Genomic DNA, 23,513 nt, shown 5'->3' with positions numbered 1-23,513 from the left:
CCCAGCTAACACAAATACGTAACTGTTACGTAACTGCAACGTAATCTGGTGACCAAACTTTCGTCGTGGCAACGTAATTAGTTACGTCGTGGCAACCGGAAAAGTGAAATTCCCAGATACGTTGTTACAACGTATCTTTGTGACGTTACCAGTTAGTAAGCACGACGTTGTGACAACGTCCTGTGCTGGTACTAAATATGTCATTTTCAAGGCGGACAGTTGGTGTCCTCATTTGCCCACACCTCATTTAAAGACTATTTAAATCTGCTGAATGATGAATGCATACTCAAAATTAGGTAAATTCAGCTAATTTATTTCGAAAACAACAGTACACAATAACATTTTAATTAATTATAACACAATTATAATTCGTTTGAACAAAGAAGGGGAATGCAGAACAAGCGAACTACTCCAATTCTGCAGGGCCTACTGGCAGTCGATCCTAAAGAAACAGCACAACAACAAAACAACAGGTTAGTCATTTTCATTGTAACCTTTAAATAAGAGTTGTATTAGGCTAAAAAGGCAAAATAAGGGATATATGATACTTAAACTGTGTCACATTATTTTTTGCAAAAAATGCAATTTATAAACTGGCCTTTTGCTCCAAATGGCGAAATTATGTCTGGGCACTGGGAAAAAAATTGGCTTTTTTAAAAAAAAAGAATTCTCACTGCAAGCTCTTATTGTTCCTTATAGGGAATATGATAACGTCTACATGAAATTCACGCACCGTGAATTTGTCGAGTTTGTCTGATAGTAGCTATAACTCTGCCTTAACCCCGCAGCAAAAATAAAACAAATCCGAAATGACTCCAAAGGAGCAATTGCTGATTGGTTGTTATTATCCGCCTTTAAGATAACGTCTGTTGTAACGACTCTGCAGAGGAAATCTTTTCCCATGAAACGTTTTTTCTTCCCTCTTCACAGGAAATGTTCAGTTTCTTGCTACTGCTAATTATTCAGGAATAATATACCATTTTAAAATCTTCTCAAAGACAAAGGTAAGTCTGATTTTGATCTAACCTTATCCCGTGTGGTGATTTATGTTTGTTGATTAAATGTTGCATATTGTGAGGAAACTCATAGGCTTAAGGTCACATAAATTACAGAGATTTTGCAAATTAAATCGAGGAGATAATATTAGGTTTATTGATATTTAAACTTGCACATGAGCTTATGGGAGCTGTCCAGGGTGATGAAAGCAGTTTGTAACTTTTTCCTAACAAAAATGCTGTGAAAATGTTGACTAACGTGGAAATTGTGTTTTGGGCTTAACTTATCTTAAAATAAAGCTCTTGTTCTATTTAAAACAGACGTTAACGTGGGCATTTGTGGAGAAAAAAGTTTACAGACCGGTAATGTAACTATACACATTTTATTGTTGTTATTTTTTATTTGTTTTTATAGTCCTGATAAATAATATCGATTGGAAAAAGCAAAAATGAAATGCTTTTCATTTTAAGTCAGTCCTTTTCATAACATCAACGTGAGAAAAAGATGCAACTCCTGTGACATAAGATCTTGTGGCAATCAGGGTTTAATATGTAAAGCGACATTTTCTCGTAACAACGAGATGTTATGTCGATAAAAAATGAATAAGACTCGAAAGACTTACAGTTTCAAAAAGTGCGGTTAGCAGTGTGTGTATTGCATCACCCGACCCGTGCGATGGGTTTAACAAGGTTTAGGGGAGAATATAGGCTGAATATGAACCAGATTCAGATTGTGTTCATCAGTAGAGTGAGTTGATTATTTCTTTGGTATGGAAATGCAAGTACTATGAAACTTAACTTTTGTCGTGCATGTTGATTTATTTGTGTTGTAAATTCAAGAAAACTTTCCGTTTTACATTTTCCCCCAACATTAGTTTTTTTTTTCTTCTTTTTTTCGCATTTAATTATGTAGAATTTTGTGTATTTATTTATATATTTATTTGCGTGTTTAAATATTTTTGCAGGTTTTTCCCTCCATTTTTTCAATCAAATCAAACCATTGTCTGATTAATATGAAATATTTTGACTTTGTTCCCCCTATTTTCCTATATTCAACATCAATACCTGAACATGTTTTTTCAGTTGGGCTGGCACATGTTTCAGTGTCTCTGCAATGTAGCATTCTACGTCCTTCTCTCCCAGATCAGACTTGCATTTCATAACAGCATCTGGAACAAAACAGAAATCACGAATATTATGCAAGTAGCCTACCATTTATTTATGATGTGTTATCATTTTAAGTTTGGTAAAGGTATTTCACTTACAAAAGTTATTATCAGACTTAATGATTACAAATTTTTGATTCGTTCAAAAAAGCTGATTCATTCAGTAAAGACACCTTTTATATTGAAAGGACTCAAACTTGTGATCACAAGTGGGCAAAACCCCTTAATGGTGGACAAGATATAGCAGCGGACAGGAAAAAACAGATTTTTTTATTATGGACCAGGACTGACCTGAAGGAAAATGCTATATACTGTAAATGCAGCTACACTCGCTTTCTCGATCTCTCACTATTTTTTCCTACAGAAGGTAAGGCTTTTGATTTTACTTCATGAAAGTTGCATAGATACATATTTTTCGGCTTTAATATTTGTATTGTGTGGCAACCGTTTTATAAAAGCAATAAGGCACTCGAGGCAAGTGCTGTATCATGAATAAGTTATGGCTGAAGGGGTTACTCCGCTTCGCGTCGCCAAACAACACCCTTCAGGCGTGACTTATTCACGATACAGCACAGCCTCTCGTACTTATTGCTTACTTATATATATATATACCCCTAGAGCAGTTCCGTCAACTGTCCCGAGGGTCGGGCCATCGGGCAGTACTTATTGTGAAGCCCTGATTATTATTTACTTGACTCCATGTCCTTAAAACAATTTTTTTTTTTCTGGAACACTAAAGCTATATGATGCTCATATTTTTAACACAAAAAAGTGCACAGTGATTTTATACTTTTAAATGGCTTAACATTCTGCAAAGCATCCCTTGTTATATGCAAGAAAGAAATACAGTTTTGAATGACATAAAAATAAATATTCATTCTTTACAATGTTATTTATTTTTTTCAGACTCACGTTTGATGACTTTACACAGAGTTGTGTCAATCAGAGGCAATTTCTCCCTTTTCCCCTTCAAACTGAAGTGGCTCCACACGATGTTTGTTGCTACTGCCCGCATCACTCTCCTCACACAATCCCCTGGATTTGCCCCACCAATAAGGCTGAGATGGTGAATCTGTGAAACATCATGGTTTGGCATGCAGGTTAGTACAGTCAACAAACTCATTTTTCATTTCTCATTGTCACAATTTAGTTGTTGAATATGTAAAAGTAGAAACTTACATAATTGTATATATTAATAAAGAAATTGTGCGTATTTGCTACAGAATACTATAGAATTGTATCACCGATTTATAGATTTTATTTATTAGGAATGAGGAATTCATTAAATAATTTATTAAATAAATATGACTAATAAAAAGAATTGAAATAATAGTAATGCTACTTTCCATTGCTTTTAAATGAGTGCTAAAAAACAATAATGACATAACCATGAATGTGTTTTGTAATTGTTAAATCATATTTAAATAAATATATAATACACAGTTTTTAAAAAATATCAAGGTAATTTTATGTGCCCCGGAACATAACCAAAATACTCACCAGTCTCTTTCTGAAATCCAAGTCTTTAAGACGGTGGTCAAGGGCCTCAAGCTCCTCTTTGTTTTGAGCAATATTGAGCTCCAGGATGTCTTCCGCTCTCTGATGACCCTGGCGTTTCCTCAGTAGGATGAGTATTTCTCTCTGGGTGGCTGCCAGGCTGTCTACTTTTCGTAGCAGAACCTCCAGTGTTTCTGCAATTAGAGAGCACCAGTTACACACTTGGTGAACCAAAAAGGAGCATAATATAGTGTAATATATTAACTACAAAACAAATATCATAAACCTGTCTAATTGGACGAAAAATGAACTTTACACCGTAATTCACTTAAAACGCTATCTAAAGGAAGAACTCAGTATCAATATGTACTCTTTTTCTTTTTATAATTTACATTCGATGCATTTGTTTCTTAGGCCTATAAAATGTACCTTTAAGCTCACTCTTCGTTGGGTCATTGGGTCGTTGGGTCTTCGTGTGGTCAGCCCTTGCAGATGTTTGTCTCTCCTCTAAAAAAGTTATGTAATGTTATACAACAAGCACTCACTTTGAATTATTCTGTGTGGGAAAAGGTATCTTGTACGGACAATTTGATTCCTCATGATATGACCTATTTACCAATGTTATTTTGTTGCATACGCAATGTTATTATCATTGCCTCATCTAACTTCTAACATCAGTTACTTTCAATTCAATCTAAAATCAATTCAAATAAAGTTTACAGATGTTGAATACAAATTAAGTTTTACCTTCAGTAATATATTCTGCCACAGACACAGAATGAAATATGGGTGATTCATCAAGATCTGCAAGCATGATAAAAACACAGTTGTCAACTTGAACCTTGAAAAACATCATATTGAGACGAATCCAATTGCAATCTGAGTATCTGAGTTGTCATTCTTTTCTGTACAACAAGTACAACATTTATATATCTGACAAATTATTCTTAAATAATTTAAAATAATACATTTATCGTGAAAATTATTAAAAGGAAGTTTCTGTATAGATAATGGCAGTAGTAATTTATCCAATAATAATTTCCATTGCCCGATTTGCATGGTTCTTTTGTCAATTTGGCTATAAACCAGCACAGACAGTGTACACACAAATGTCAGTGGGCGCAATTAATTCTTAGTGAATTCACCCCATAGTGTTAAATAATTTATTCAATTCTACCTTTAGATAAATCATGTGATGTACTGGGATCTGAATGGTCATTCTGGGAAGACTCTTTGACTTTTTCTATTTTGAGAATACAAAGACAAAAAAGAAGTACATGTAATTGCAGAAAATATATTTTATATACTCATGGTACTATACTGTTTGATTTGTTTGTACTAATGTACTTGGTTTATGTTGGGGTGGGATGGGAAGTGTAGCCTCTGTTGCTGTATCAATGAAATGTAAAATAACAAATATTTTTCAGGGGGGAAATTTTCATTTTAAACATTACATTTAAATAATTTATTTAGTTGTTTAAAAAGAGCATACAAATATACTTATACCTTTGTCTGGCCTATTCTTTAGGTTTTTTTTAGGAAATGGTCCATCTAAATAGCATGCAAAATGTTAATTTACTTTAACCTGAATTTAAATTGCCATTTGTTGAATGGTATTTACAATGGTACCTTGATGCTTTCTTTTTCTTGGGGTCGCCCTCAGTGGTGTCTCATCTAAATAGATCACACATTATTAATGTGCAGTTAGCAATGTATTCTTTGAAAGTTGATAATGATCTGATTTTTTCTGTTTCACTATCAGAAGATCTTAATGGACTACACAATACTCAAAGACTGAAAGTAATGCATACCATCGCTGCTGTCATCATAACGGGCAGGTTTTTTTTGTGGCCTTTTCCTGTAGGTGTCAACATCACTCTCCACAGCAGAATGATATTCTGCTGCTTTGCACCACTTGAGGGCCTTTGCAAAATTGTCTGAAAATATAAAGCCAATGGTAAAACAATTAAAATATAATCATAATGTACAATCAGATAATTAAAGTATCCTCAAATAAATTAATCATTACCAGTATTTGCCAATACGCGGATTTTCCTGGAAATCCAATTTTTTTCATCAGGAATGTCTTCTTTTTTGCCCTTTTAGTGGGGTTTGTAGGTGGCCAGTAGCTGTATTGTTGCTAGCATGCGTCCAGTGAAGTCAGAGACATTGTTAAAATATTTATATACATTTCTTAATTTTTATATTTTTGATCAAGATTATATTGTTGATGTGGAAGGTTATGAAAAATGTTCTTGTACCCCATTTTCCCTGTGTGTCCAGCACTGGGCTACAATGCCAACCGTTGACTCCTCCGTGAATTCAACGATGACATACATACTAAGGAAGGGATGAGGAAGGTCAGTAATTTGCCAAAACATTTTGCTTATCACATCTCAAAGAATATGCACATTAAAGTTCTAAGTAAGTACATTGTTATAAAAGATTCACTGCTGGTGTAAGATGGCCATGAATGTCACTGTGTCTCCATTTTCGATCTTGATTGCTCTCTTTTCAATTAGTTTTTTGGAGATCCACCTCATTGTCGCTTGTTTTTTACTGAAGTTGTACACCCCCAGAAGGAATGAGGAGCAGGGCTCAATGAACAATGGTGCAGGACTATGATAAATTCTGCAAAGAACATGTCCATCTTTCTCCTCATCGTTGGTGATCTCGCAGCCATTGTCATCGTCTAGGATGAATGCTCTATCTTTGCTCTTCTTTGTTTGTCTGTCTTTGTTGTTTTTAATTGTGGATGCACGTCTTTCCTCAATCCTGTTGGCAATCTGGCTAAGAGGGTGTGTTCCACTTCGTACCATCTTCTTGATTGTATGCAGTTATGTTTCGAATTTAAATGCACTGCAGTTGTCCAGACCATGAAATTGTATAGCATCATCAGTGATGTGGAGCATTGAGTGGATGTTGTACACTATGAACTCATTTCCATAGAGCTCTCGTCCTCTGCTGACAAAGTAGCTGAGCAAGCATCTAGCATATTCTGAGTGCTTTTTGACCAGTGTTGGGGAAACTAAAATGCACATTGCCACACTGAATGCCAAGAAATGTAGGTACATGTCATGCCCAAGAATTCCTTTCAACACAAGCTTGCCTGTATACAGCAAGAATTGACGAATTCTGTTGCCTTCCATCTCTCCAGCTCATCCAGGCCTCGAGGGGTGCGAGCAAAAATGGAAGGAATTTGACTCCTAAGCTGAAGCAACCTAGAGCTGACTACTTGTTTTTGGGTGGTGGAGAGCCTGACTCTTCTTTCTCCACGGGTCCAACTGACAAGAAGCCTCTTCATCACCCCCAAGCATGCCTGATGCATGTAGTCGATTGGGAAGCTTTTGACCATATCAGTGGGCAGCTGGATGAGTGGAGTATTGGCATTGTGATGCTCAGGCTGAACTTGGCTCCTAAATGAATCATCTGTGCGCAAGGTGAGGTTTTCTGTGGCTGGAAATGTTACTTTATTAAACCATTCACCTTTCTGGTCACATTTATCACATCCATAGTACCCAGAGCACAGCTTTGTGCCTCGTGTAAAGGCTTTTGCTGGAGCATCACACACAATGCAGAGAACATTAATAGTGAAATTTCTCTCCTTATACTGAAGGCCATGAGACATCAGATCATTGAGGTCTGCAATAACATCATCTAGGAAAGTCAGATCGGTGGGTTTCTTGTTTCCGCATGTTAACGTTGCTGGAAAAACGATGATGGGCTTGAGATGGACAGCACAGAGCACAGGCCACATAACTTTACTTGAGCTCTTGAACAATGGCAGGCCATCAATGTTGAATGACAGATTAATTGTGTCATGGTCCAGGATCTCTTCAACAGGGTACTTATACAGTTTGTCCAGCAACTGTTGACGCAGTGGGTAATGCAAATACTCCATGCCACATTTCTGCATTGTGGTTACTTTCCTAGGTGTTTTGAGCAGAGTATGAGCAGAGGATGGAAGATTAGTGTGGCCATGTTTCTGAAGAATTTTCAACAGATGGTCAACAGCATTGTTCTTTACTTCGAACTGAGAAGCCCAGGATGCCAGTTCTGTTGCCAGGGATAAGCTTGCCATGCTGTCTTCCTGGTCAGATGTACCATCTTTTTTTTCTGCAATGTCCATGACTTCCTCTAAGTCATCCTCCCAGTCAGTTTCTTCTGAAGGCCAGGATGCTTCAGAGGACATTGGAGATGAAAGGTTCATTGTGTTCTCCGTGGAACCTAAGGTATCACCTGCATCCCATTGACCTTCTGTGACTGTTTAGGACTCTTCCAGACTGTCCAATTCAGTGTTGTTATTTTGTGTAGATATCTTTTGAAGAACACGTTTAGTTGCTCTCCAGGATCTTAGATACTGCCTCGAACGTTCTATTTTGTCCGCACTCATTGTTAAGTCTGTAAATATTTTAGTGTAATGTCTGAATGTGCTTCTGTTTTTCTAACAACAAATCTCACTTATCATTTTTGATTGAATTATTTTGATTACTGTGCAAATGGTAACCCATCATTAAAAACACATGAAGTTACTTAAAATCTTAGACTACATAAAAGTCTTAGATGACTACATAAAAAATAAAAATAATAAACAAAGCTTGAAGTGAAGCTAAAGAATATTACTTACCTTGAAGTAAAAGATGGTAAGAAAATAAACTCAATGGAGGAGGCACTTGAAAACGATGTAAAAATCTACTAAATTAAAAAAAGATAATCATTGGGTTGGTTTAGGTAAATGCATTGGTATCATGAATCGAAAAAGAGATCAGAAACTGCAAGAGCTTGTGAATCAAACTGAATCATGAAATCTATATGAGTCTCCAGGCCAACATCTGACTTATAACTTTACTAAGAATGTATCTGGTAGGCATTCAAAACATATACTTACAAAGACAAAGTCGCTATGTGCTAGGGCTCTTAAAAGAGCCTTTGGGGTGTAGTTAGATGCTGTTGACACACAGGGAAAGGGGAGAGAAAGTAGAAACATGTCTAAATATGAGTGAGATATGAATCTGTATGAATTAAAATGCATTCAATTCCGTCAATGATTTTTGACTAATCAGGATGACTGCTAGCTTACTTATCACTTACAATAATCAGACTGCAATATATACTGAAAAAAAGAGAAGAGAATAATTATTTTCATGGTATAAATTTCAAAAGTTAATAAAGGCTCTTGATTTATTAATATATCAATTGCATCACAAAATGCATAAGAATGCAGTAATGCATCTGATGAGAGTTTACAACCCACTAACAAATAAGAAACCATATTAAGTCAATAAAATACATTTTCTTTCTTGAAAATACTACTACTAATTAGTATTATTATTTTTAATACTGTTAACAATATTAATAAAATATAATTATAATTAAGAATAGTATTAATAATACTAATAATAGCTTATTTTATTATTATTTGCGTTTAATTATTATTATTATTAACACTGTTAACAATAATGATTGAAATAAAATATAATCATAATTATTGTTGTTATTAATAAAACAATATTTATATTTATACATATTATTAAATGTAGTGGTATTAATAATATGACAGACGGATGGCCTATTTCATTATAGATCTGATCTCATCTTTACAAGCCACGTCTCTCGCTCTCACAGGCTTGGCTGCGAGCGCGTGAGCGCTGGTCGCGTTCACCAGAAGGACGTCACACAAACTTAACGGCATTTAACGGTATTTTATTATAGCGACTAGTGGACGGTGGGGAAAAAAACGGAAAACCATAGTTTATGTGAAAAGTATAGTGGTACATTTACTGGAAAAGACAGTTAATCAATTTTGTGACAATTAAAAATGTTCATTAGGTGAAAGCGGCAGTTGTTTATCTTATTTATCTGGTTACCCTGAGTAGGGGCCTATAGCCTATAATATAGTATGCTATAATTAGATTTTATTATTTACTTTCTTCAAAGTTTAAGTGTTATTTACCTTTGTAGGGGGTTCGTATGTTTTAAAAGTCATGTACCTAAATCAGTTAAGTAAAAAGTACTTTACCTCAGAAATACTGGTAGAATAGGATGTCCACTTACAATGAAAACCGGGTTCTGCTTACATATGGTCACAACCCCTGCTTATATATGCCCGCTGGCAGGTTTCGCGGGCTTGGCACGCGCACAAATATATATTATTTTATTTTTATTTTTTTTAAATGTACATTTAAATAATGATACCTTGCGTTACCTTGTCAAAAAGTGATATACCACAACCACAATAATCTAGCAGGGTAAATATAAGTTATAGCTATATAAACTTTAGAGTATAAATATGTTAACTAAATTGGCTAGATTTACGAATTAAAACTAATTGGTTGATCCAGTCAGTGTTGGGTATCTGGAAGGGATGGGAAATATACATAACATATAATACATATTCAACAACCCATAGGTGGCGATATATGCGAGTCGCCAATAAGCATGCATGCAAGCTGAAGAATCAGCTAGTCCACAGACGCTGAGTTATACCTTTTACTGTCTGGAGTTTACTATCAACGCGTGGCAGCCTTTATGGTGGAAGCATTCGCCTTTGATGTGCAAAAGGTTGAGAAGTAAGTAGTATGATATGGAATAATATGTGGAAATGTATGTTTTTTTCATAGTGTGATCGTTTGTGGGATTGTGAGCGTTTTCCTGAGCTGTCACACTGTTTTGCACGCTGCCCTGTTAAAGGAGCTTTACAATTTTTTAAATGCAGTGATGAAATCTATCTTATAGAATTTAAAGTAAATCAAACATGTAAGAGAAGTGCAAGGTGCATCCAAATGTTAATTCGTTTTGAATGAAACAGTTTTGCATACAAAAATAACCTACAGGAATCCTGCAGGTTTTTTTGGAAGATATTGTACTGACAATATGTGCAGGAAATTTCTACAGGTTTTAGAATGAACCCTTCAGTACAACAGAAACATGCAGGGAAGGCAAGTTTATTAATATAGCACATTGCATACACAATGGTAATTCAAAGTGCTTTACATAGAAGAGATTAAAATAATCAAAAGAAATAAGAATAATTAGGCCTAAAGTACGAACAGTGGCACAATGCTCATTCAGTAAATCATCTAAACAGATGTGTTTTGAGTCTAGATTTGAATGTGACTACTGTAGGAGCACATCTGGGCCCGTATTCGTAAAAATTATTAATGCAAAGAGTAGCTCCTAGTGACAAAATCCTAAGAAAGTTCTTAGAAATGTGGGTGTTACTGTTTACTCTTAAAACTAAATAAAAATCCTAGTAAAGTAATTCAGAAAGCATCTTAACCCTTAAAAGAGGTCTTAAGGTCAAAATTGTTAGGAGTACGGACGAGGACTTTTAAGAGGCTTAAGAGTTTTTTTTAGCGGAGGAGAAAATGACAGAAAGACGAAGAGGGAGAAGAAATGTTTTGCATACAATGGATCACAGTGAGTTGATAAGATGCTATAAATTAGATCTAAATGTAACTGGGAGCCAGTGTAAAGATCTGAGGACTGGTGTGATATGTTCACATTTTCTGGTTCCTCAATCTGGCAACAGTGTTCTGTATGAGCAATTGTTTTATGGTCTTTTTGGGAAGTGTTGTATTTCTGTTCCACTGTAATACCTAGATCCTTCTAAAACATTTTCATAATCCACTTACCTTTAGATTAAAGATGCAAGACGTCAATCCAGGGTCGTCAGCAGAGCATCTAACCAGTTCAGTTCTAGTTTCGGTTGCTAGGGGCATTTGCTAATATTACTGTTTTATTACTAAAATTCATTTAGTATTAATAGGGAAAAATTACTCATAGTCTTGTTTAAAAAGGTTTATGAATCATCACAACATGATTTTGTTTTCTTTGGAAATTTTTGTCTTTGTATGATTCTAAATATTTTTAAAGGCAAAAATACAAACACTTAAAAGTCTTTACCTGAATTACGGCTCTTTTTGCGTTGTCCCTCTGGAGGTATTCAACTATAAGATCGTCCATAAAAATATCAACTTTGTCTGTGACAAGTAATTTCTTGTACTATTTTCATCTGAGATGAAGCCAAAATTAGAGGGGTAAAAATGACTTTAGTGAAAGTGAAGGCCAAATACTGAATTTGGCCTCTGCACGTAACCCATCCAAGTTAGTTTACACATTAGGAGTAGTGAACAGTGGGTAAAGAGCAAGGGCACCTCAGTTTTTTCCTGTCTGTATTGAGACCTTTGAGTTACAAGTCTGACTCTAACCATTAGGCCACAACTGCCTTTAGAGAAATGGCAGCATAGTTATTTTATTTTTACACAGAGATTTGTAGATCTATCTAATTGTTCAATTTTAATTAATGGTCTGAAAAATACATACATTTGCTAAATTTAGTTTTTCATTACACCCAGGCAGGCTTGGTTTGGAAACTGCTCTACAATGTCCAGTGGGTGGCTCAAGAAGGAGACATTTGGATGTCCTCAGTCTCCTGACTTCTGGTCACTTCAACACAATGTGTCATTGAGTGCGTACAGTGAGGTTGTCCACCTCTGGGTAAGTCTCTCGCCCAGAAACCCATGTGCCCTTCTGTGTGCATTTGTATTGATGTATCAATACTCTAAAGTTTATACCATGATCAGCAATGCAACGATTGGCTGGCATCAAGACAGCAACATAACACCATGTAATTAAAAAAGGAAACGGCCAAGCAGGCAAAATGAAATGAAATGTCTAATAGATAAATAAAATGATTGTTACACAATTCCTAATTATTACAAATGTTCACTAATTTGTGTATTTGAACAGGCTTTACTTTTTCAGTTCCAAGAATTAGCCTATTGTAATGAGCAATTCACATTTCTTTTTTTAAATTAATAACATTTTTACATTATTTAATGTGTAAGGCTCCAATAAAATTAAGATAATTATTCCCTCACAAATAAATCTCTCAATGAGTAAAATCGGCTCTATTATTATGGACTACTAAGAACAAGTACATTTATACTTTTAATGTTTAATTTCCCTGGTTCTGTTGGGTGTCATGTTCCTGCCCTTCTGCATGACACTTCCTCATTCTAACGTCCGTGGTAACAAAGCTAAAGGCACATCTCTTCACCTGAAACAAGATGCTAATAAATGCTAGATAAATAATAGATGATGATGATGATAATGATTATTATAATAATTATTATTATTATTACCATTATTAATTTAATATCCTATCATTATTTTACAGGTCTTCATCTGTTGCAAAAGATTTCCTCATTTGGCTGGTTTGGAAGGACCGAGTGTCAGCATTACAGGAAAGGCACAGATGGCTGAAAGCTGGTTAATGACAGTGTCTATATGCATTAATCAGTGTCATAGTTGAATAGGGCATATACATACTCAATCCAACACACACACACACACACACGTGTGAGCACAACAGATAAACAGGATATCTGACAAGGAAGAGCAGAAGGGGTTTTACTTAATTTCTTTACCAGAGGCAGATGAAATACAACACAAGTACCAGAGTTTAGTTAACATGAACGTTTCTGAGTGTCCATGGAAAAGTGCAAAACCAAACTAACTGGCTATGTAGGTCTATGTAGGACACGTGCTGAATAAATTCTTGAAACTGCAAATAATAAGTAAGGGATAATGTAGAGCAAGGCGGTTGTTATAGCGAATACAACCCCGACAGGCTGATCAGGAGGAAGCGGAGGGGTCTTGAATCAGCCTGAAGGGGTTGTATTCACTATAACAACTGCCTCGCTCTACATTATCCCACTTATTACATGGCTACCTACCAAATAAATAAATAATTTGACACAAAATATTGATTTAAAAAGGAGTTTATTGATTTAAAAACGATTGTATTGCTTCCGCTAAAGAAAATAGTCTGTTCCGTCTCTACGGTTAGAATCCTGCGTGTCCATGGCAACGTTCTGCTTTGCATGCACTGTAAACCCTAATAAGTTCACAGAACTCAAAAATTATTTTGTAACAGATTACACAAAAATATTTTAGTGATGTTTTTAAATGTTTTAAGTTTACATAAAATAAAAATTATATTTACAGTTGCCTTAAATTATCTCAAGGTTATCTTATAAATATTGATATTCCTCAACTTAAAATAAGTGAGTAATTCACTAAATAATTTAAATATTCTTCAACTCATAAAATGTGGGAAATACACTCAAAATTTTCAATATTCTTAAACTCATATAATGTGGGAAATACACTCAATTTTCTATAATTTTCAACTCATAATCAAAATTTATTCTAAACTAAAATACTGATGTCGGCCCACTACACAATTATAATCAGCTAATAATGTCAGAAAACATGAAAGTGACACCACAGTGACAATTTAGCAACTTTTTTTTTATTCAACACAATGTGCTTTTTAAAAGGCACAAATCAAAGGAGCTCAGTCAAAACAAAGTGCTTGTCATAAAATAAAAGGAAATGATTTCATGAAAAAAAAGTACATTAAGTGTTAATAGTTCCATATTCTGATAGTGGTCATTGCTACAGAGGGTAGATTCAGTATTTTAGGTCTCCATCTCACATTATTCAGTAAACATTATGATAAAAACTCACAAGGGATTCATGATAAAATTAAATAAGATTCTAAGTATTATCCATCCTCAACAGCAATGACAACTATTAGAATGTGGAGCCATTTAAAAGAACACAGCGACTTTTTGGGACTTTAGGTTATTCATCGTATCCCCAGAGTTAGATAAGTCCACACACACTTCTCATCTCTGTGCGTGCCATAACTGCGTGTCTGACACACCCACCGCTAGCCTAGCTTAGCACAAAGACTGGAAGTAAATGGCTCCAGCTAGCATACTTCTCCCAATAAGTGACAAAATACGCCAACATTTTCCTATTTATATGTTGTGATTTGTATAGTCACAGTGTGTACAAATAACAAGGTCATATGAGACACAGGCATCTTTTAACCGCCTTTTAACCTATGTATACGGTTAAAAGATGCCTGTGTCTCATATGATCTAGTTATTAGTATAGTCACATTATGTACAGACAAGGTCATATGAGACACAGACATCTTTTAACCGTCTTTAAACCTATGTATACGGTTAAAAGATGCCTGTGTCTCATATGACCTTGTTATTTGTACACACTGTGACTATACAAATCACAACATATAAATAGGAAAATGTTGGCGTTATTTTGTCACTTATTGGGATTAGTATGCTAGCTGTAGCCATTTACTTCCAGTCTTTGTGCTAAACTAGGCTAGCGGTGAATAGGCCAAACAGAGTTACAGCACGCACAGAGATGAGAAGGGTGTGTGTGGACTTATCTAACTCTGGGGATACGTGAATAACCTAAAGTCCCAAAAAGTCACCGTGATCCTTCAATACTGTTTAAAAACATTTAGGCACTTACTGTACCTTGAAGGCTGCAACTCACTTTGTTTTATTTTAAAATTCAAATGAAGTTCAACTGTTGCCATTCAACTGACAACATCAAGGTAGGCATTAGCCAACAGAACATTAAACATGTATAGTGCATGAAACAGTCGTTTCCCACAAGTTATTATGTGCGTTATTAAGTGCAAAAACTTGGGCTGGGCAATGCGCCAATGTTGTGATATTTATCTTTTAACAATCAATTAATTAAATCTGAGGTAGAAGAGGCAAACAGTCTCATCTTAAATCTGAGGTAGAAAAGGCAAACAGTGTCATCTTAAATGTGAGGTAGAACAGGCAAATGATTACATTTGTAAAGAGGAGAAAAACAACAAAAAACTTCCTCAATACTCAGCTCAACAAATAGTCCATTCTGAGTGATTCACTCATTGAACAAATCATTCTTCAGCGTCAGTAGACGCCCTTTCAGTGGTTTGTTGTCCTCAAGACACATTACAACTTTTTGTATAAATGTAAAGGTAAGCTCGAGATTCTTTGGGTAATGTAGGTCTAGTGCATAGACGTACCCAAAGAGCAGGAGAAATGAGTCAGCCAGATTTGTGGGACCACTCACAAGCATTTCATCCTCCACGACAATACAGATGCTCTCAGGGCTGAAGAGGGCCGCATCAGTAGTGTTATCCGTGACGACTGTCAGGAGAGCCACTGGAGTGTCAGTGAGGTCTGGACCATCTGCTGACTATAAAACACAAATAATACAAGAATGAGTTCAGCCCCTCAAGGATACAAATCATGCTAATGATCTCTAAACATTACTGGCACTTAGACTGCAACTAAGCTACATGTTTAAACTATTTTCTTTACATATGCTTATATCTTATGTTAGTTTCACACCTATCTGTTAGCATACTTTTTGTTTAGTGGAATGCTTTATTACTTACCTTTTCATTTATGTAATTTCTACATGTCAGTTTGCAGAATAACAACTCAAGTAAACTTCATAAACAGGTCCTGGGGGCTATTCCAGGAAGGAGGTTCAACAAACTCTAAGCCTAACCCTGAACTCTGAGTTGACTTACCCTGAGTTTTCAGTTCCAGAACAGCTGATCTGAGTTAGGTAATTCGACTCTAAATATTATTATTATAGTATTATTAGTTAATTATCTTTTTCTGGCTGATGGAAGGCGATTGATTAAACCTGCAAAGTGATAAAAAAAAAAGCTAAAACAAAGACGATTGTTCTGATCTGAGAGCACGTCAGCGATGACGTGTAGTCTGATATTCGCTGTGCGGCCGGAGTATATAAATTACGGACTGATGAGAAGCGGTCTACTGTTCGGTTCAGTCCTTGTCAGGGAGTGAGCTCATCTAAATGAATCAAAATTCTCTTCCTGGTGTAAAACTATGTGAATTATATAATTCACATAGTTGAATTATATAATTCACATAGTTTTACACCAGGAAGAGAATTTTGATTCATTTAGATGAGCTCTCACTCCCTGACAAGGATCGGACTGAGAAGGAAAGGACAGCCGCTGTCAGACAGCTCCGTCAGACTCAGGGTTTCTTCAGGTTAACCAGCTCACTGGCAGGTTTGGTTCACAGAGTAAGTTACCACAGTAACAGACCCTAAGTTACCTCTCTGCATCCTGTTTGCCATGGAGAATCACAGTATCAGAGCTCCATTGATGGCTTTATACTACTCGTCAGGCACAAGCTCAACTCAGAGTTAAGATACTCACAGTCGAATTACCTAACTCAGATTTGCTATTCTGGAACTGAAAACTCAGGGTAAGTCAACTCAGAGTTCAGGGTTAGGCTTAGAGTTTGTTGAACCTCCTTTCTGGAATTACCCTCTGGAATGGATAACTCAAGAGTTTCCCTCATCTCAGGGTTCACTCTGAGTTTTCACATAACCTGCTTTCTGAAATACCCCCCTGGTTCTCCTAGAGTTCTTTGAGTGATGTTATATGTTTAAGCTGACTGAATAGCTAGGCAAAGGGATTGATAGTGAGGCCAGTACACTTACATTACAGGTCCTGAAGAACTTGGAGGCATCTTCACGCAGGTACACAGGAAGTGCACGAAGGACGAGGGCCCGTCTCATATTTACATCACGTTGTTCCTAGATGGACAAAAAATATCCATTACAACAGTAATTACACAAATGCAGAGCAAACACTTAAAAAAAAAATCAAAGTGTTAAATAGCTCCATATTCTGATGGTGGTCATTGCTATAGATGGTAGATTCAGTATTTTGGGTCACCATTTCTTCAGTAAAACATTTTTCAAATTAATAACTTTCTATTGTAAATACTTTAATAACACACAAAGGAAAAAACTTAAAATTGTAAATAAAATTTCACGAAAACAGTAGTTATTTGGACTTCTTCAAATTGAAGCTGATAAAGTATCTTTTAAAGGTACCTCTTTCTGATAGAATACATCTTGTCAAGATGTCTATCTCTGATGAGATGACAATATTGTGTTCATGGAATAATCACTTAACCTCAGGGCACAGTCCAGGCAATTCACACTATGGTTTCTTATAGTTGTCTGAATATAATCTGTTAATAATCTGTTTCTGGATCATGTAAAGTTTAAAATTTACCTGAAGATCATAAATCCTCATGAGCTTGGCTAGCTCCTCCGCTGTCTTGCCAGTCTTGGTGGCCTTGTCTCTGAACAAGGTGATGAGTTTAGGCTTGTGTCTGTCCAGCTCCTTGTAGAATTGATTGCACAGGTTAACATTGTTGATTCGGTGGAACTCTGTAAACACCTGTACATGGACAGAATTACACAGAAATATACAAAGATGAATTAGGAACAGAATTGTGAACATTTTAAGAAGTTTTCAGTTGCCAGGTAGCAAAACCAAGGGCAATTCTACTAGGGATGAGTCAGAACCAAGGTCAAAATAGAAAGTTAATTGTCATTCTTTAATTTAAAACAGGCTGTAAAATGTTATCTAAAGGAAATTAAAATAAATCTCTGTATACTTTGATTACTGTGAATGGCAAAAATGTGTCACAGCATGATGTGTTGTCTACTTTTACATCTGCCATTTGGTGAATTTTTGATAACTTAGATTTTTAAAACAGTCATTTGAATATATGAAAAATCAATCATGTTCAAAATGGGCATACTAAAGAGTCATGTTGATTAATTGTTCTCAACAGGGAGAACAGTAAAATAATAAAATAATATTTTATTTTTTTACCTGTGACTCCATAAGTAGGGCTGGCCATCTGTCCATGACGTCTCTCACCCGTGGAGCTACAACAGCTGCAACGATTTCTTGGCGACGAAGGGCATAGGTTGTGTTCATGAGCTTGCCTATGACTAATTGGTTTCTCTCAGTCTTTTCGACTTCATGTATGATTTCTTCTCTCATTGTTTCCAGAGTGGCTGGGGTTTGATCCTTCGGTAAGTTGATGATGTAGTTGACCTCAGCTTTTCGAGCTTTCTTTATGTTTCGATGGGGATGATCATTGTCGGGTTGTTTCGCTCCGCCTCCCTGTGTTGATGGCTACTTCTGCAACCCCTGCTTTGGCCAGATTGTTACGGTAAGACGCAACCTTGTACCCTATGTGACGCTTCCATCCCAACTCCCCGCCTTCACCAGCCGTCATTCTGAGACATGGATGAGCTGTAATCAAAGCTTGAGCAGCCATTGCCAATTCCTTGTCATGTGGGTATGGTTTAAAACTGAAGATCGTTTCTGCCATTTTTTAAGGATGTCACTCTTCTGTGACCTGTTTAACTTCAGCAATTTTGCTGATTCCTCATAAACACGATTTCCTTCTTCTAGTATAAGATCCATTTCATAACCAAAACCAGGAACAACAAAGAGATCAGGCCAACTCTTCTGGCGCTGTAACGCAGGTACATGTGGGAGTATGTCTGTGTCAGAAGATGCAGTAGATGAGGTGTCACCTTCAGGTCTAACGACTCTCAATGTACCCTTCTCTGGTAACTCCTGGATGTCCAAAAGAAGACAAAGATCACCATCAAAGTCCGGATCCTCATAGTGTAGGCTAAAGTCCCCATCCAGTCTCGGCTTGAACCTCTCTTGCATTATTTCTTTCAGCTCTTCCACTGACTTTGGTCGCTCAAGTTGAGTAAGTTTCAGGGCGTGTCTCGTGCAACATACACACGCAGCACATGCTTCTGGGCAGCAGCCATCTTTTGGTTCCTAAAAGACAAAAAGAACACAGCTTGTGGAACAGCTACAAGAGAATGTTGCAGTCATCTGTTTACCTGCTTCAACAAATCCTCAGTGTAATAATATGAAACGTTTGGGTGTCACGAACAATCTTCTATCTATGCTGTAAGCGCAGAGAGGTGTTTTGTCATTTAGCTCTGATGGGGTGTGAACAGCCAGATTGTTTGGGAAAAGTTCGTAAGATCTAAGGTGTTCAATGTAGTGTGATGTGTGTTCTTGGCAAAGAAAGACAACACTACTGTTAACCAGGAGAACCTGTTCAATTCTACAGTAATTAGGCAGTCCTCCCTCTTGTCCCACAGACAAAAACATTCCTACGTCATAATCAGTTCCATCAATGCAGACCTTTGATGTGCTGTAAATAACATTGCTTGCTGTTATTTGTTCAATGTATGTCTTGGCAACATTTGGAAGCATTGATACCAGTACAGAAGAGACATCTGATGTCTGCTGGTGAGGTTTGAAGAATCCTGAGGCACTGAGATGGTATGCTACCATGTATTGATGCCTGTCTGCAAGTGTTTTTAACACATTTTTAAAGTTTTGTGTGTCGTGTACAACTCTCTTGAAAAACGGTGTTTACCCTCAAACCTCATTGTCCACAAGTTTACAAGGGGCCCAAAACGGCGTACAAGGTCGGGATAGTGTTCAATGTAGTGATGCTTAGGACGGAGTTTGAAATCTGGAAAGGCTTCTTTCAGCATCTCTCTATGATCCTGTATCTTGGACTGTAAATATTGGATGGACTCCTCTGTGAATTCTGAGCACAGCGATAATTCTACTACCTCTTTTAAGTCCATTAGCACAGTCCATGCTTCATCCTCTTCAGGAACTGCATTCCCAATAATCAAAGGGAGCAGTCTAAGCAATGTGGCATTTTCATGGCCATTACCACCAATGCTTTTCTTTACAGCGAAGGTCTGTGGTATTTTATGAGGTTTGTCAAGCTTGTCTGTGTGCTGGTATGGAAAAGATAGAATTCTCTCGTTCAAATATTCAAATGTGAAGTATTTGCGCCGGATCATCTCTCCGATACACAGGGCGAGCTCTACGGGCACAATGCCTTCAAAAAGGTCGTGGAGGGCATCAGGTGGAAAGCCAGTGACGGTATGAAAATGCTCTAGATGCTGGCTCAGGACACAATCTGCCTGAACACCATTCTGACTCTGACTATCCCCATGCATTACAGCATGCACATCACTATTATGGCTGTCTTTTGTCCTAAGACTGAACTCGCCACTTGCAACTTCATGAGTCTGAAGTTTAGCTTGTGTCGCTGTGCAGAACCTGCAAAAATATTCTGCTCTAAAAGACTTTGAAAAGCCTGCCAAATCATGGGCTGCAAGATTGTCAGACACCACACACATGACTGTTCCTTGAACTACCTTACCAATAGACTCAATGAATACCCCATCTTGTTCAAGGGTACGGAGGTCTCTCAACAAAGGACCAAGTGCTTTTTCATAGCCAAATGTCTGTATGTCAGCCACTTTACATAAAGCTCCAAGCTGAATAACATGAAGGGCTGATCGGTATTTACTGGGAAGATCAGCAAGCGTCCAGTATACTGAACAGATTTTGTGTATTTTAGCGTGATGTGCCAAGTGGATTGGCTATTTCCAAATCATCAATGTACAAAATGAGTGTTATCTTTAACTCATTTGAAGACAAGAATGTGTTCTCTTTGAAGTACAAACCATCTTGGTGGCTTATATAATGACTGTTTTGTGCCACTTTTGTTTCTTTAATTTTGTCCAGAACATCTGTATGATTGAAGATTTTTGTATCATCTCAAGAATAGGAACATGCACTGCTGTGTGTCCTGGCTGTAGCAGATACTGTACAGGCTTTACCACCGGAAATTATTTTCGATAAAGGTTTTCCTTCTCTTGGTTGAGGATAACTGCTTCCCTTAGCTGTAGCACTGACAATAACATTACTGTCCATAACAGTACTGACAACCTCATTTAAAAGTGTTTCACTGACAGTGATGTCATGACTCTGTAAGACCTCTCTTATGTCATGTTTGAGTATCGGTTGGGACAAGGAAAATATCTGAGTCAAATGTTCCACTATTTCCTGAGATGCCATGTCAGATACGTGAAGAATAGATTGCATCTTTAGGAATAATGATGCCAAGTTATGGTTCAACTGGGCTCTTAAAGTGTCTGTGTCACACTGACTGTTTACCTCATCGAGATCAAATGTGTCCGCAGACCCTGCACTGTGACTTTCAGCAGGTTCCCCCAAGACCCTCTGCTGCAACTACAACTGGGGCACTATCATTGTCTGCCAATACAACACATTCACCAAAGTCTGAATCACCACCATGTTTTCTACTTTTGTGTGCATTAAACGCTGAGTAGCTATTTGTTCTGTAATTACAGTTCTTGAATGGGCATGCTACCATCTCATGACTTCGTAAATGACTTCTCAAATGACCAAATAGAATTATCTCAGTAAAGGGCTGCTTGAAGTTACACAGAGGACATGTAAAAAACCACATGTTCCTTCAGTTGCATCTACTCCACAAGAATCATTATGAGATCTTGACAGATGAGCTTTCATCAGCTCGAATGATGGAAAAGTACAAATGCAACTGTCATAGAGACATGGCAGGGGGACACTCTTGAATATTGGCTATGCAGTACAGTATAGTGCCAAAATAATTGTCCCCGGTATTTGAAGTTGCAGAACACAACTTGCACTTCCACTCCATTGGGCCAACTCCAATTTAAATATTTTCAATTTAAAGTCTAAACCATTTTAGCACTGTTTTGCACTTTAGGCTATTCAAAAATTGATTATTTTTTAAAAAGTCAAAATGTGTGTAAAATTTTGAATGAGGGGGAAAACGATCATGCCAACCAGTTGACAACACATCAGTAATTTGATTAAGTCTGTTCTGCTGCTGCAAAAAAAAATCAAAACATTGTGAATAATTCAGGGCGAAAATCTTTAGTTTTTTTTTTTTTTAATTCATATTAGTACACAATTTACAAAACTCACCTATTGGCAACTGTCAGATGGTGAAAAGCTGACTCTCTGTAGCATTCTTTGAAGTCCAATATCTGTACACATGCGCACAAAGATTAGTTAATGTTCAAAAAACATTTTTAAAATAATACATAATGATTCCAAATCTATCAAAAACATTCACTGTACACTAATTATAGTAAAATGAAAATGTTAAAAGATGAGCAAGTTAGTTATTAACAAGCAAAGCATCAAAGTTGTGTGCTTTTATATATGCTATTTCCGTTGATGTTTTTGTTTTTAACAAAGTATTAATAAAGGGTTCAAGTGATCAACTGTGGACCCCACAGTTGAGATAAAAACATTTAAAGAAATGGCAAAAGAATGACTGTGGAAACACATAAAATAAAACCAATTGTTAATAACACCATTTCATAATACATCCTACCTGAACTCCTAAAATGATTTCTAGATGATCTTACAACCACACACTTGAGCCTACAAAGAAATACAGTACAAACACAGACCTTGTTAGCATCATGATAACACTCTCACTTTATGTTGTTTAGCATTGTTCGATTCACGCTAGCACACAAATACACACAGCTCGACCACCTAAAATATTGACTGTGTAACGCGGACACTTATTGAAATAAGTATAACGTTACTCACAGTACGCGACGTGCATTACCAGCAAACAGCTGAAAACAACAACCGAACCGGCAGAAATCGGGAAGCAGGGATAAGTTAACGTTATGCCTTTCAGTCAATGTCCCGGAAAACATGCATTATGGGAAATGTAGTTCTTCCAGGAAACCCGCTGATAACTTTACACTGTTGTAAGATTCAACAACTTCTAAAGTTACAATTACTTGGATTTGTAAACTATTTACAACAAATATTCACTGTGCACATTGTACAAATATATTCCCAGTTCCAAATTTAAGACTATTTATTGAAATTCAATTTAAAACACAACAACAACCAAAAAGTTAGCGTTACTTACCAAATCAGGGCTGATAATAAGACGGCGCTTAAAAAAAGGAGGGCAATAATACTAATGAAAAAAACTGAGGTGGTGGTTTGAAGCTGAGGGATAAAAGTGCGCATTGATGCAAACAAATAAAAATAAATTAAACTGTGGGGCTGGCCAAAACTTCTCCGCATCAAGGCAAATTCAAGATGGCTGACTCAGCTTTCCTGAGGGAGAGATAAGACCCACCCACCAGAACGCCATGACGTCGATAACGTCATGACACTACTGTATGGTTCCTAAACGTTTTGAGTGTTCCACACAAATTAGCTATAAAATAT

At 36.6% G+C, this 23,513-nt stretch overlaps 3 protein-coding genes and 1 long non-coding RNA gene across 4 annotated transcripts; all 4 read right to left on the bottom strand.

Moving 5' to 3' along the window:
• Positions 1-2,060: 2,060 nt before the first annotated feature.
• Positions 2,061-4,710, bottom strand: LOC127642026 (uncharacterized; the record flags this gene model as incomplete). The annotated part of the gene is made up of 5 exons (XM_052124773.1): positions 4,406-4,710; positions 4,088-4,165; positions 3,662-3,852; positions 3,074-3,233; positions 2,061-2,164 (listed from the first exon to the last, which is right to left on the bottom strand). Coding segments are annotated over exons 1-5 (642 nt in total), but the record flags the coding sequence as incomplete, so codon positions are not given.
• A 2,042-nt stretch (positions 4,711-6,752) lies between these two features.
• LOC127642025 (uncharacterized) lies at positions 6,753-8,586 on the bottom strand. The gene is made up of 3 exons (XM_052124772.1): positions 8,547-8,586; positions 8,286-8,353; positions 6,753-8,059 (listed from the first exon to the last, which is right to left on the bottom strand). The coding sequence occupies exon 3, from the start codon at positions 7,866-7,868 to the stop codon at positions 6,753-6,755; it is 1,116 nt and encodes a 371-aa protein (XP_051980732.1). The 5' UTR covers positions 7,869-8,059; positions 8,286-8,353; positions 8,547-8,586.
• Positions 8,587-15,380: 6,794 nt separating this feature from the next.
• On the bottom strand, positions 15,381-18,389 carry LOC127642027 (uncharacterized). Its single transcript, XM_052124774.1, has 4 exons — positions 18,219-18,389; positions 17,610-17,777; positions 17,027-17,122; positions 15,381-15,736 (listed from the first exon to the last, which is right to left on the bottom strand). Exons 1-4 carry the CDS (start codon positions 18,324-18,326, stop codon positions 15,419-15,421), a joined length of 690 nt encoding a protein of 229 aa, XP_051980734.1. The 5' UTR covers positions 18,327-18,389; the 3' UTR covers positions 15,381-15,418.
• Positions 18,390-19,133: 744 nt separating this feature from the next.
• Positions 19,134-22,711, bottom strand: LOC127642024 (uncharacterized). Its single transcript, XR_007970252.1, has 3 exons — positions 22,648-22,711; positions 22,233-22,294; positions 19,134-19,193 (listed from the first exon to the last, which is right to left on the bottom strand). It is a non-coding gene; the product is annotated as an uncharacterized LOC127642024 (long non-coding RNA).
• Between the last annotated feature and the right edge of the window lie 802 nt (positions 22,712-23,513).

Source organism: Xyrauchen texanus, unplaced genomic scaffold, assembly GCF_025860055.1.
Source record: "Xyrauchen texanus isolate HMW12.3.18 unplaced genomic scaffold, RBS_HiC_50CHRs HiC_scaffold_301, whole genome shotgun sequence".
NCBI lineage: Eukaryota > Metazoa > Chordata > Actinopteri > Cypriniformes > Catostomidae > Xyrauchen > Xyrauchen texanus.
Note: the sequence above shows the minus strand (reverse complement) of the source record. Positions and strands in the feature narration are given on the sequence as shown.

What these genes read in the sequence shown, in the direction of transcription:
- LOC127642025 (XM_052124772.1), bottom strand. Translation starts at nt 7,868, where the DNA reads ATGAACCTTTCATCTCCAATGTCCTCTGAAGCATCCTGGCCTTCAGAA.
- LOC127642027 (XM_052124774.1), bottom strand. Translation starts at nt 18,326, where the DNA reads ATGAACACAACCTATGCCCTTCGTCGCCAAGAAATCGTTGCAGCTGTT. An exon ending in CCCTACTTATGGAGTCACAG is followed by an intron (nt 17,778 to 18,218) that starts GTAAAAAAATAA and finishes GTCCATGTACAG; the next exon opens with GTGTTTACAGAGTTCCACCG. An exon ending in AGTTCTTCAGGACCTGTAAT is followed by an intron (nt 15,737 to 17,026) that starts GTAAGTGTACTG and finishes TGTGTTTTATAG; the next exon opens with TCAGCAGATGGTCCAGACCT.